Here is a 13,556-nt window from a genome sequence, read left to right as displayed (position 1 = left end):
CTTTCTTTTCTTTCACCCGTCAAAAAACCTTAATATTAAGTTTAGTGTTATAAAAAAAAATAATGTAAAACTGAAAGAATTAAAATAGGTGGGGTGAAATTAGCCAGAAAGTTGAAAGATGAAGAGAAAAAGAATAATGTAAAATTAAAAGAATTAAAATTACCTACTAAAATAAATGGGAAGAAAAAAAATTAAAGGAGTACATGTGAAAATAAGGAAAAAAGATATATAAAAAAATATTAAATTAAATATTAAGAATGTAAAATTAAAAACATTTTAAGAATTTAATTGTTTTTTTTTATAAAAAGGAGTGTACTTATTAAAAAAAAAAAAACAAAAGGAAGTATATCATGATCCAAAGTATATCATGATCCAAATCATAAATGGCCTTTAAGATCCAAACTCAATTATTTGGGCCTTCAAACTGGGAGCGGTTCTCTCCCTCTCACTCTCTTTAAAAGAACGAAACTCGATAAAGAAAAAAAAGTCAATCTTAATTCCCATGTCCTCTCTGCAACGTTAGCCATTGAATTGAAATTTGATGGCTGAAAATTCGTCGGCTCCGCGGCGGCAAACTCCTTCTCCTCCATCGCCTGTACTCTCTTTCTCTCTCTCTCTCTCTCGATCTCATTCTGTTGACGTCGTTAGTGATTCAATTTGATTCTGATTTTTGTGGAAACGAACAGCAGTACGTGGAGGTGAATTGCAGAAGCTCCGGCAAGACCCGGCGGTTCGCGGCAGGCACCGAGGCGGGGTTCGCGGTGGCACTGATGAATCGGAAGCTGAAGGGAGCGGTGGTGGCTGCGTCGCACATAGAAGCAGTGAAGGATGGGGAAGAACCAATTGCTTTTGGCCCCACTTCGTTTCTTTCCAACTTCGGTGACGGTTGGAAACTCCAAACTGTTACCCTACCTGACCTTTTCTCAGGCAAGTTAAATAAACAAACACCTCTCGTCTTTCATCATACATGTAACTGTACTTCATCGTACGTATAAATTTGCTGATATTTGTACGGGATAAATATTGTTTTTATGTAATTAAAAATTATGATAAATAAATATTTTTAAAACATATAATTAGGGGAGAGAGTGGTTCGTGTCTCTTAAGTTTTTAAAAATTAAAAATACAATAAAAAAGAGGTAATTGAGTGAGTGATTATGAGTAGTTTTTGATAAGTTGTTTCGTTTCTGATTTTCTATTTGTTTTTCTTTTTTTCTGTCGTAGCAATTGAGGATCTAATGGTCCAACAATTTGTGAAAAATAAATGGTTGCTTAGAGAAATATCCCTTTATACAATGGGATATATTATATTAAAATTTGTAATAAATTAATATTTTTAGATATCTAAATTATATTTAGATTTACCATAGATAACTTACATTGTTATTCAAAATTATTTTTGACATAGTTTTTTAAGAAAATATTGAAATTCAATTTAAAAATATAGATGAAAAAAATGGATTGAAAGATTTTTTATATTTTTTTTTTAGACTCAAGAAATCGAAAAAGGTAAGTGTGATTGTTTCTTTCATATTAGTTAACTTGTTATTACGGGGTTTTTTTGGTTGAAAGAAGGGGAAGATTTTAATGGAGAGGAGAGTGGAAGGAAGGAGAGGGACATTCTGTTTGGTTAAGAGGAGGGATGGGAATGGATTTTAATGGAGGGGAGAGGAGAGATTTTAATGAAAGTATGATTGCTTTCTTTATGTTGGTTATAACATGTTATTAAGGGATTGTTTGGTTCATAGCAGGGTAAACGTGGGATTTTAATGGAGGAGTGAGGAAGGAAGGTGTGGGACATTCTCTTTGATTAAGAGGAGGGGTCGAGAGGGATTTTAATAATGAAGGGGAAGAAAGGTAACTTTTTATCTTGTTTGGTTTATAATGGAAGGAGACATTTTTCTTATTTGATCCATGAAGGGTAGAAATTTTAAGAAGTATTTTATTTTTGTAATCTTTTAATTTTGAATTTCAAAATATAAGTAAGATATTTTAGATGTAATACTCTAAATGTTTTAAATCCCCTCTTATCCATGCGGATTTGCGCTAGGGATGAGATAAGCAATTTATAATCTTGCCAAAAATCCTCAGAGGTTGGTGTTTGGCTTTGGTCTTTCATAGGATCATGCCTTGCCATAATCTAAACTTTTTGTGGCAAAAAAAATCCTGCTCTATCCAAATCTCCCAATATTGGAGGGAGTAAAAAATTGAATGAGGAGTTTTGCTTCCCTCTATTTCTCCAATCAAATACCATGTAAATGTGTATTTCGGTGATTGTTTGCAAAATTTATTTTTTATAAAGTTGGTTTTTGGTTAAAATTGATTTTATAATGAAGTAATTCATGTTTGGGTTGCTTTTATTCTAAAGGAGTGGAACTCAGTATAAAATTTTTGATCTAGCAAAAGCTACCTAAACTAACTGTGTTAACTCAATCAATTTTAGACTTAATCAATTCTTCAACATGAGACTAAACATTTAAACATTTACGCGTATGTTTCGTTGTGTTGAAACCTCCTAACCTGCGTAAAAAAATGTTAGAAAATTAAAAGTTATACAGAGTTTCTTTTTGTTAGTTACGTGAAAAAGTGAATCAATTTTCCTTAAAGCTCTACAAAACCAAACACACAGTACCTAAAATAACGTCAGCAGATATTTTCAACATGATTTTGTATAATTTGTTGTGAAGCATATCACGTACTAAGATAGTACTTTCATCACCAATTCATGTATCAGAATCATGATGGAATTGTGTATTTCATTTTTATCTTTTAATGTAAATGCTGTAGAGTAATTTTAAGTAAAGAGACACGATAATGTAATTTTCACTAGAACGAGTTCAAAGATTTTGCATATAAAACCAAATTTTAACATGTTTGAGGAATGTTGAAAGCGATTCATGATGTCAATATATATAACATTTTTGAATGGGTATGATATTAAAATGATTTTTCTATTATTTCTTTTTTATTGTTTGCAGAAGTGGGGAATGTACAATTTCAACGGATGGCAATGCAGACACCTCCAGGACCAGTAAGTTTATTTCCATTTTTCAAGCAAAAGGAAAAATTACTTTTGTAATAATTGCCCACTTTTTTTTGCAATCATGTCATTTTCTCAAGCTAACTTTTAAATTTACAATTCACTTTTTATATTATTTGATTTATTTCACTTATAACAGGAAGTATTAGAAAATTTCAGCTGAGAGAATTTTGAGAAACTGAAAGTAAGTGTTTAAGAGACTGAATGTGTATTTTCATTAGTGATTAGCCAGTACATGGAGGTTTATATAGGAAGTGATTATGAGTGGGTCATCACCACACTTTGCAATAGCAAAGCCTACTACAGATGCAACTGTTCTAACTATACTAATACTAATAGCAACGGACAATCAGTTGCCAGCTGTACCAACAGCTGGGGCTGCCTAATTGAAACCAGTATACACTAATAATCATCCCTCAAGCTCAGGGAGGTTGAGATAATTTTGCTTTTTAATTCCAGAAAGTGGATAGGAGATTGTGTGGTAGAAACTTGAAACTTGGGAAATACTGTTTGAATTTTGAGGTAGCTGAAGTAGGGCTGCAATATTCAACTGCAGTAGAGGTGGCCACAACCATTTGCTTTTTGGGACCCTAGGAGACTATATTAAGCCCAAGAAAATGCACACAATAGAGGTTGACCTGTGATCATCAAGATTAGAAGCTCAGTTAGTGCATAGAATCATCATCAGCAACTACAGCTTCGCCTAGCCTCCTCCTTAACCAGCAGCTTGCTGGTCCTGAAAGCCAGCTGGCCATGCAACTTAAGCTGCATACTCTTCAGTAAAGATGCAATGATAAGTTCTTGGTACCCTAGTGGTCATGTGAAGGGAGAAACCTCGCACATCCTCCATGACTAATCCAATAGCAAGGTGGTTGGCTGCAATGATTGTGCTCATCTTATCATCTCCTCCATGTGTTCTCTAGGTGCTCTTGGCTCCCAGGGAGGTGGAGGTACTCCAAGTGGGCTTTGTATCGAGCATCAATATCTAGTAAAGGTATGATGTACTCCATGTGGCTCATCCACACCAAGATTCCTTGCGACATGCATTAACCATAAATTAAAGCAGGAAAACCAAGTCTAGCTTCCTTCAGCAAACTCGTAGATGCATTGTGAGATGAAGTCTCATATGTCAATGTTCTTCTGTGTCATGATGGCATAGACAAAGTATGCCATATTAGTAGTGAGGTCTGACATGCATGTTTGGGGCCACATTTGCCAGGATAAAGGTCATCCTAATTTGAGGTAGGTGGAGGTATGCTTTGAATATCTGTAGTGGGATGTTCATCTGTTCTCCAATTATCTTGTACTCCCAACCCGGTGCACAAAGAAGATTCTCTATAACAGTGTAAGCACTGGGTTGCTGCCTCCAAATATCATATTTAGAGGTTTGCGCTTGGCGGTAGACATTGGTCTTGATATATTGGTTGATGGTTGTGCCATCATTGTCAATAGGCACCCCCCTCCCAAACCAAGCTTTATTGTGGTGATTGACACCCTCAGGGATGTAAGCATTTGCAAAGAATTGTCGCACCACATGTATATTGAACTCAATGTCAGGTTCAATGGCCTTTTTCCAGTCCTACCTAGTGATTTCGTTCATGAAGGTGTGGTGCTCATTTGGAGCTAGGTTCACCCTACTTGATAAAATGCTTATTTTCAACAATTAGGAACCTTAGTTGGGTTTTAAGGGAGGTGAACCTAGATCCATCATAAGGTTGATTTTCATCTCGACATCTGTTGCTTCTAGAGGAACCTCCTCTAGTTGGGGCCCTCTTGTCAGATGGGGAGTAGGAAGGAAGGGAAGGCACCATAAACAAGATCATTTGATAAGCATAAGGATCGCCACAAGAATTGGAGAATTCTTGATAAGATCAAAAGATGCAAGAAGAATCCTAGCAGAGCTAAAACTCAATTTAGAAAATGATCCAATCCCTTCCATTCTGGAATCCAAAAGGATTAATACAAATTTAGTTTATGGATTTGCCTCATTTGAGTAAATAAAAGAAAAGTAAAATCTCTAAATGACATGCAAAACTAGTAAGCCTAGTGGTTACAAGACGACATTCTATGCTTGTAGCCCAAGGTTCAACTCCTAACTCCAACATATTGTTTATATATATATATACACACACACATATATAGTTTTATTACAACGCCTTTTACAAGACAAAACCAAAATAAACTTTAGAACTTAAAATAGAAACAACATTAAAAGCTCCCAATTGGGCCTCCCAGCTCTCCATGCAAGCTATACATATAATCGGCCTTGTCTCCTCCATGTGTTGAGCCTTCAACAATTGGTCCTCCAATAGATTGACCACCTTGTGCAGCAATGCCTCTTGGACCTTTCTAAGTCTGCCTCTGGTCATAGGTCCAACTAAGTTTTGAAATGGGTTCTGATCTTGATGCTCCTCATCATAGGCTTGGGCTTGTTGATCATTCTTTTCATGGGCTTGAGTTTTGATGTCCATATCAATGTTGGTTGTTTCCCTTGAATATCAGAGCAAACATGCACTTTAGTTGTGGGAAGATTTCCATATTGAAATGCTTCCTAGTTTTAAGGGAAGTTTGGTTCTAATGTGGTCCATTTTTTTTAGGTTAGATTCATTCCATTATATGAACAATGGTCATATGTGAATATTTGATATTCCATGCATGTTGCACATTTGTTGAAAGCCTGTGATGGCCAAAATTCTATAATAAGGATGTGTTGCTCTTGGGTTAACTAAAAATGCTCTTTCTTTGATATACGACACCACTTGGTATTAAGAGTGAGAATTTGAAAAACTAAGTTAGAATAAGGTTATGACACAACAACTACGACCGGGAAGGGACCAAATGGCAATGGAGGGAAGTTGGTTTCTTGATTCATTTTTAGTTGTTTACATTGTTTACCATGTTTAGATCTCTTCATACATCTAACACTTGCTACTGATAAAGATGACTATGACATTACATTCATACGGTAGGCCCTCAAGAATGACATCTAATTGCTCAAGTTGAGTTAGGATCACCAACAACAAACAGGAAATCAACAAAGGCTTTGATGTGAAGGAGAAATTTTGAGTGATTTCCAAGTTTAGGTCTTTGTAGCTTAGAGCGAAGTTGTCCAATTGTGAAAATCATTGTGGATTCTCTCAACGTTCCCATGGGTGGATCTTGAAAGATATGCAAGCCATATGGCATAGGTTTCTTTGATCTTGCCATTTTTCTGATCCTCTTCATTCAAGAATTTGGGAAAAATGATTGGAGTAACAACCAAGTTGTGTAATTTATGACCTTTTGATTACTGGTTGGATTTGTTGTTTGCAGAAAGGGAAGATGTGACCATTCAGTGTTTGGGGAGATGACACAAGAGGTGATCAGAGTTGAGCTAGATGAATTCAGTGGTGGTGGGGGACATGGTGGGAAATTATCCAAGGTATCAAGAACCATCACTAGATACCATATTAGAAAACTATAGTTGAGAGTTTTGAGAAAATGAAACTTGGATATAAGAGATTGAATGTGTATTTCCATTAATGACAAGCATGTACAATGAGGTTATATAGGAAGAGAAAATGAGTGGGTCACAACCATTGTTACGAAACCTAAGCTAAAAAGCAGATGCAACTGTTCTAACTAATGCTAACCATGCAGTCGAGGATGTACTAATAAGAAGAAACAAAATGCTAAACATTTATTTAATTAAAAGTAGTAAAAAAATTTCTATAACCACATTATTTTGACACCTTTAATCTATCATCTAATTGTTTATATATATATATATATATATATATATATATATATATATTCATTTCAAGTGCTGAGCTTGTTTTCCATTTATTGCCTTTCTTTCTCCAGGTTTCAGGTGTTCCAGGTCCTGCAAAAAGTGTATCCAATCCTATCAGCTTTGTATATCTTGTTAAAATAATATTTGCTTTTATTTTGATTTTCTTACTCGGTACAATTTTCACTTTGTTTCTCGATAACCTTCCTGCATTCATATTGTTTCTTAAGTCAATAATCTAGTGCCTTTTTATTTTTATTGCTTGAAATGTATATATGCATCAAGCAAGTGGTTCAATCTATCTAACCTTTTTGTCTAGGACTAGAATTCAAACTATGGAAGTAGACGATGGCAGAAACTGAACTATGGGATCATCTTATCTCCAACATTTCATATTTAAGTTGCCACAAAATCTATGTTGTTAGAAAACAATCCTCCAAATTTACTTGTCTCGCAATTTCGTCCTATCTTTGTAACAATCGTTAAATAAGCAGATTTGTGTGATTATACTCCATCTCACTTTGTTAAAGGTGGTGGAGAAAGCATTGGATGTTCAATGTGTTTAGGAAAGTCACAATTTTCATTACCTTCTGAGATTGGAATGGCTTCCTAATTTGGTGTTCTGCATTCAAGGTGGTTGAGTACAGACAACCCTGTCTCGTTTCATAGTTTTGAAAAAATGGAATATCCTGAGCTGTTGGCTCGGCAGATGTTATTCTTAACAGAAATTTATACCAAATTACGAGCTTGATTCTTTGATCAGCTTATATCAGCTAGCCTGTGGGGAGTTTTTATTTTATTAATTTATTTTTTCGCCGATTCAGCTTTAGATTTGATATGGTGATATTCATTACGAATTAGCAACTGTTACTATTCCTATCTCAAGGTGCATCTGTCATCTCATTAAGTCGATACTCTTTTGTTCAAAGGAGGTGAAACAGAACTAAACGGTTACATCACGGGAATAACAATTCCCTTTAAAATCAAGCCATAACAACCTCCTTGCACTCATCCGGGGTGTCATAAACCCAAAAAGGTTGCCGAATAAAATGCACCTTATCTGTTAGCATATCAGCAACATTGTTTCCCTCCCGGACAGTTTTAAGTAGATACTCTAGTTTAAAAGGCAGGAAAAAACCATGATATAAATCAAGATTGTTGGAGCATAAGTTGCTACTAGTACGACTTATATACCCAAATTTGAAGTTGTTCCAGTAAAGGGATAGCAGCCGGAGAACCCTTAGTGATGTAAACCCTAAGAGAGCTTAGCTGTCGTTCTGACTTAGAATATTCAAGACTGATAATAACCTACTTTTCACCAGTTCCCTTTCTCTTTATTTATATGGGTCCTATACACGTGATCCGGATCTTCGATCCTCATTCCCTTAAATGCGTGCAGATCCTCCTCTATAATGAGCCTATGAACCGCATTTATGATCGTAATCGAATCTACGCAAGAATCACATAAATCACAACCTTGATTAGTTTTACTGGAACTCACTCATCAATACACCCATGACTAGCCTAAAGTTCGGGTTGTTCGGTCGGATGGGGATCAAGAAGGTATATTCTGTTCGGACTGCTCGAAAAATTGGAGACCAGGAGGGTACACAAACCCTCCTGGCTTACGCGTTATCAAGGCGGAGATATTGATCGGTCACGTCAGCAAATTGGAGATCTGGAGGGTACACAACCCTTTTGGCTCGAGCGTTGGTAATGTGTAGAGACATTGATCGGTCAGGTTGGCAAATTGGAGATCCGGAGGGTATACAGCCCTCTTGGCTCGAGCGTTGGTGACGCGGAGACATGGATCGATCAAGTTGGCGAATTGGAGATCCAGAGAGTACACAACCCTCTTGGCTCGAGTGTTGGTGACGCGTAGAGACCTTGATCGGTCAAGTCGGCAAATTGGAGATCCGGAGGGTACACATCCCTCTTGGCTTGAGCGTTGGTGACGCGTAGAGACATTGATCGGTCAGGTCGGAGAATTGGAGACCTGGAGGTTACACAACCCTCTTGGCTCTAGCGTTAGCAACGTGAAGAGCCTATGCTTGGCCAGCTCAGCCTAATGGAGACATGAAGGCATTATGACAGTAGTTTTATGCCTAGCTTGCCTCCATACATCATGTCTCTTGGGAATACAAAAACTCTGTAACCTACATTAAATGCTTTGACGACTCATTAAAGCGACGCTACTTTTCATGCATAAGTCACCATTATGACTTATTTATATAATTTATTTATTTATATATTTTATTTAATTTAATTTTTTCAAACCCCTTTAACAAAGGGTTACACTCATTTATTTTGTGACTGTTGGTTTTTGCGGGGTTTTCCATACAACCTTTATGTTCCTATTTAGGAGTTTCAACTATAGGAGTTTTACTCTCCCTCTCTTCCACCCTTGCACCCTAGGTTATCATTTGGAGTGGGATCTCTGTCGTGTCGTCCGACCATCCTGTCTGATAACGATTCTGCCGTCCCCCGCCTAGGTACGACTTCCTTTCTCGCCCCATTCCTTCTATATATTTGTTGGTAGTGCTAGGTATTGGTGAAAAACTTGAAGCTTTATTTATTTTAATGATGGAGGAAACTACGGATTATGCCCAACTGTATCCTTGGGCGAGCCAGATGTATTGAAAATCCATTCTGTTTGCTGCACTTGGGACTATATGAATGACTTGAGGAGGGAGCATGTGTTTACGCGAGAGGGTAGGGAAGAAGATATCATGTGAACCCTTTGTAGATAAGGAACTTGTGTGTATTGGCCCTCAATCAAATAATGAAGTATTTACATTTTGTTATGAAACATTGATCACTAAGTTAAAGGTTAGGTGGCTGTTGACGGGAACAAACTTCAAGAAGTTGAGAAGTGGTTATTGACTGAGGTAGATGCATCGAAGATGGCTAGGGGAAAAGCCTTTGAATCAGCCTAAATATTTGAGGCCGAGACTGAGTCATTGAAGGGAGAGCTAGCACAGTCTGAAGGCTGCGTGCATGTTGCGAAGGTTGATGCTGCCAACAAATTTGTTGAAGGGTTTGAAGCAGCTTTCTCTCAAGTGAGAATATTGCATGGTGGAATAGATTTGAGTGGTGTGGTGTATTTCAAGGAAGTTGTTGATGGAAAGCTAGTTGATCCCCCCGAGGATGATTAAGGACGTCCTTACTGTTATGAAATAATTGAATAAGATGTTAACAGCTGTAGTTAATTGAGGGTCTGTTAAGTTGTCAATTTAGAAGTTAGTTTCAACTGTTAGAATATTATAAATAGGAAGTTGTTGTTAGAATTCTCGACAGAAAAAAGAAAACTTGTAAACTCTCTGTATTCTTCTCTCTATCATCAATAAGGAATTCAAACTCTTCTTTTCTCAAGATTCCACGTTCTAATTGGTTCTTCGTGTTCTGGTAGCACCTAGAACTATTTCTATACATATCAATTGGTATCAAACTTTCGATCTTTCTCGGAGCACGTTTCCATGGCAGACTCTACACGTCATGCGACGACAATGAAAGATTTGGAAGAATGCATTTCTACAAGATTGGAAGCGCGGTTGGTAGAATTAGCGGGTGCAATGCAACGCACTCTGAGTGAGTCATTAAAGGATACGATACAAGAGATAGTGAAACAATCTGCCCTTGGGGAATTGAATTCAACCCCTAACCGCGGTGAGCATCGTAATTCTGCGTATTCTTGTGGTACAAGATTGGCAAGAATTGACTTTCCTCGGTTTAATGGTGAGAATGTGGACCAATGGATTTATCAGTGTGATAATTTCTTTTTAATTGACCGAACACATGATGAAAGTCGTGTACAATTAGCAATAATTCACTTAGAAGGACGTGCTTTACAATGGCACACAGCTCTTGCAAAAACTACGAATTGTTCTTTACTGTCTTGGAATGCTTATAGTAGGTTGGTAAGAGACAGGTTTGGACATGTGTGTGTTGATCCTATGGCAGAGTTGATGAAACTTCAACAGACTAAGTCGGTGGGAGAGTATCATGAAGAGTTCGATGCCATTATTAATAAACTGAATTTGTCAGAACAATATACTTTGAGTTGTTTTTTAGGTGGATTAAAGAAAGATGTCCAGATCCTGGTGCGCATGTTCCAACCCACTACGGTACAAAAGGCATTCACGTTAGCTCGGATGTATGAAGCTGCTAATGCACCAAGTTCCGTGTTGTCGTCGTTATCATTGAACAAACAGAAAGGGCTATTGGGATCAAAACCAGGATTGACAGAGAAAGCTGTTATTCCTTTCGGGAAGAATTCTGAGGCAAATAAATCTGGCATTCGATCAGTTGCATACATATCAGGTGCCTTTAATCTTGGTCGTGTCTTCATCCATTTCTGGTCTGTTAACTTCAAATTCATCCCTGAACTAGTATTTGTGTACAAGGGATTTGCAATCTTTTTGTTGGCTGCCCACCTCCTATCACTTGCTGCATTTGCGCATTATAGTTGGTGCAAACATGAAGGAGGGCTATGCAAATTTCTGCATTCTAGATATGTCTTTATGAGACTGAGGTTTGCGCTTTTCTTCTCTTCCACTTTTTCTAAGAAGGTTGGCAAGAGCAGTTCATCATCCCTCAAGGTCCTTACTAAAGAACATATTGTGACAACTATGTTTGTCGGGAACTTCATTGCCATTTTATGTGCTCGGTCATTGCATTACCAGTTCTATTCATGGTACTTCTATAACTTACCTTACTTGTTGTGGAGAACGCATTACCCAACATTGCTGCGTTTGATTTTGTTCGTGGGAGTGGAGTTGTGTTGGAATATCTATCCTTCTAGCAACCTTTCTTCTACGCTACTTCTCTGCCTTCACTTAATTATTCTATGGGGTTTGTGGTCTGCTCCGCCAGAGTATCCTTATGAGATTGTATACTTCTCTGCCTTCACTAAAGTGCATAATGTTTTCCATATTTCCTAGCTTAAAAAACATGTGGGAAATGCAATAACTTCCAATAAACTTCCATATGAAGCCGATGCTGCTTTTGCTGAAAGGGAGCCTGAAACAATACTAGATCGGATGATAGTGAAAAGAAATGGTATTGCAGTGACTAAGATACTTGTTAAATGGAAGCATCAACTTCCAGAAGATGCCACGTGGGATTTTATGATTTGAAGAAGAAGTTTCCATTATTTCATCCTTGAGGACAAGGATGTTTCCAAGGGAAGGGCATTGTTATGAAATAATTGAATAAGATGTTAACAGCTGTAGTTAATTGAGGGTCTGTTAAGTTGTCAATTTAGAAGTTAGTTTCAACTGTTAGAATATTATAAATAGGAAGTTGTTGTTAGAATTCTCGACAGAAAAAAGAAAACTTGTTAACATCTTATTCAATTATTTCATAACACTTACTCGTTTGTTTTACTACCAGTAATTTGACTTTGGGCTTTTCTTTTGTGCATTCAGTGTTTTTGTTTTTGTATTCGGATTCATGTTGCGTTGGCTGTTAGTTTGGCTTGTGCGTTGGTTATGTATGCATTTAGCCGCTTTGACTATTTTGTATGAATAGTGCAGTGGCGTAGGTTTTGATATCCCATGTCTGAGTCTCCTAATTTGTAGGGTCTAGTTTTACATGAATTTAGGCAAACAAGATGTATGACCCAAGCAGAATATATTTCTTGAATGGTTGCGCTGGAGTAGAATATAATAAACTCAAAGCAAAAACGCAAATCAATTAGCGTAACAACTTCTGAATATATAGCTGGGAAATAAAATAAATGATGCATGAATTTAATGAGAAACAGAATGAGGTATGAAGTTTAAAATTGTTAAAGAGAATAAATGATAAATATATTTGTCCAAGATTATAATCAAGATATTTGCCGAATTTAGTTATTGCTAATTGAGAAAATTTGGGATTTAATCTTTGTAATAAAACTTGAAGCGAGCATATGGTGTAAAAAAGAATTTTGTAGTGACCTAACCACGTAAATATCGAATAGGATTTTGTTTAATCAACGTGCAGTTTCTGAAATTTTCATAACGTATGGTATCATATTATATTATATATATATATATATATATATATATATATATATAGATATATTATATTTGCAATGTTATTGGTCTAATGGTGATCGGAATGTTTCGAATGGTGGAATTTCGATTATTAGGTCCACAATATTTCTTCGCATCGTTATTTTTCTGAACCAACCGATTCGACTTGTCAATTGATTTCGAAATTCCGATCATATTTAAATAAATTGAATGGCTAATCGCGTAATTGCTCCGTTGATTAAACTACACAATGTGTATATTTTGGTAGTCCATAATCGCAATTCCGAATTGAAAGTGTACCGGAGAGACCGTATCGGTCACGTGGGCCAACACGTGCCATTTCGTCAGACACCCATGCATAGCCACGTACAAGCATCACCATCAACGTCGGCTCGGCATGAGGCCGAGAACCGACATCAGTCTGGTTAATGCAAATATGGACCATCATCATTCATCGAGTCGGCTCGGTCAGGTACCGTTCCGACATAGAACATACCGGAAGTATACAGGCTGCCGTATACGGACTAGACGGTTCGGTCATTTGCCGTTCCGACTAATATTGATTAGCCGGCTCGGCCTCTTGCCGAAGGGTTAAGCAAGTCATAACAAGTAATCACAATCAAGAAAGGTAAGTACATGATTAAAGCCTAAACGACCAATTAGTACCGTATTACCTAATTTGGTAAATATCTGAGAGGGCCCATCACGCTCAGGCCCATGTCAGATGCTA

The 13,556-nt window shown here is 37.0% G+C and overlaps 2 protein-coding genes across 6 annotated transcripts in view; both read left to right on the top strand.

The window, feature by feature from the left end:
- The first annotated feature begins 402 nt into the window (after positions 1-402).
- The window catches only part of LOC109792801 (maltase-glucoamylase, intestinal protein), a 30,001-nt gene continuing 16,847 nt past the window's right edge, over positions 403-13,556 (top strand). The window contains exons 1-4 of one of the 5 annotated variants that reach the window (XM_020352237.3): positions 417-595; positions 687-927; positions 2,979-3,031; positions 6,884-7,241. In XM_020352237.3, the coding sequence (XP_020207826.1) occupies positions 542-595; positions 687-927; positions 2,979-3,031; positions 6,884-7,051 (516 nt within the window). In that variant the 5' untranslated portion in view covers positions 417-541 and the 3' untranslated portion in view covers positions 7,052-7,241. Of the gene's footprint in view, positions 596-686; positions 928-2,978; positions 3,032-6,352; positions 6,462-6,883; positions 7,242-13,556 lie in introns of those variants that run through there. The other 4 variants (XM_083061322.1, XM_083061313.1, XM_083061309.1 and 1 more) reach the window with 4 other exon arrangements.
- Positions 7,391-12,363, top strand: LOC145950242 (uncharacterized). The gene is made up of 2 exons (XM_083061304.1): positions 7,391-11,129; positions 11,213-12,363. Exons 1-2 carry the CDS (start codon positions 10,286-10,288, stop codon positions 11,272-11,274), a joined length of 906 nt encoding a protein of 301 aa, XP_082917430.1. The 5' UTR covers positions 7,391-10,285; the 3' UTR covers positions 11,275-12,363.

Source organism: Cajanus cajan, chromosome 1 (assembly GCF_000230855.2).
Source record: "Cajanus cajan strain Asha chromosome 1, NIPB_CcT2T_4, whole genome shotgun sequence".
NCBI classification, from domain to species: domain Eukaryota; kingdom Viridiplantae; phylum Streptophyta; class Magnoliopsida; order Fabales; family Fabaceae; genus Cajanus; species Cajanus cajan.
The sequence above is the reverse complement of the archived record's forward strand: the minus strand, read 5'-3'. Positions and strand labels throughout refer to the sequence as shown.

Bases quoted from the DNA above. Each gene is read 5' to 3' on its own strand.
- LOC145950242 (XM_083061304.1), top strand. From the start codon at position 10,286: ATGGCAGACTCTACACGTCATGCGACGACAATGAAAGATTTGGAAGAA. The intron at 11,130-11,212 runs GTGCCTTTAATC...TTTGTGTACAAG, and splicing joins ATCAGTTGCATACATATCAG to GGATTTGCAATCTTTTTGTT.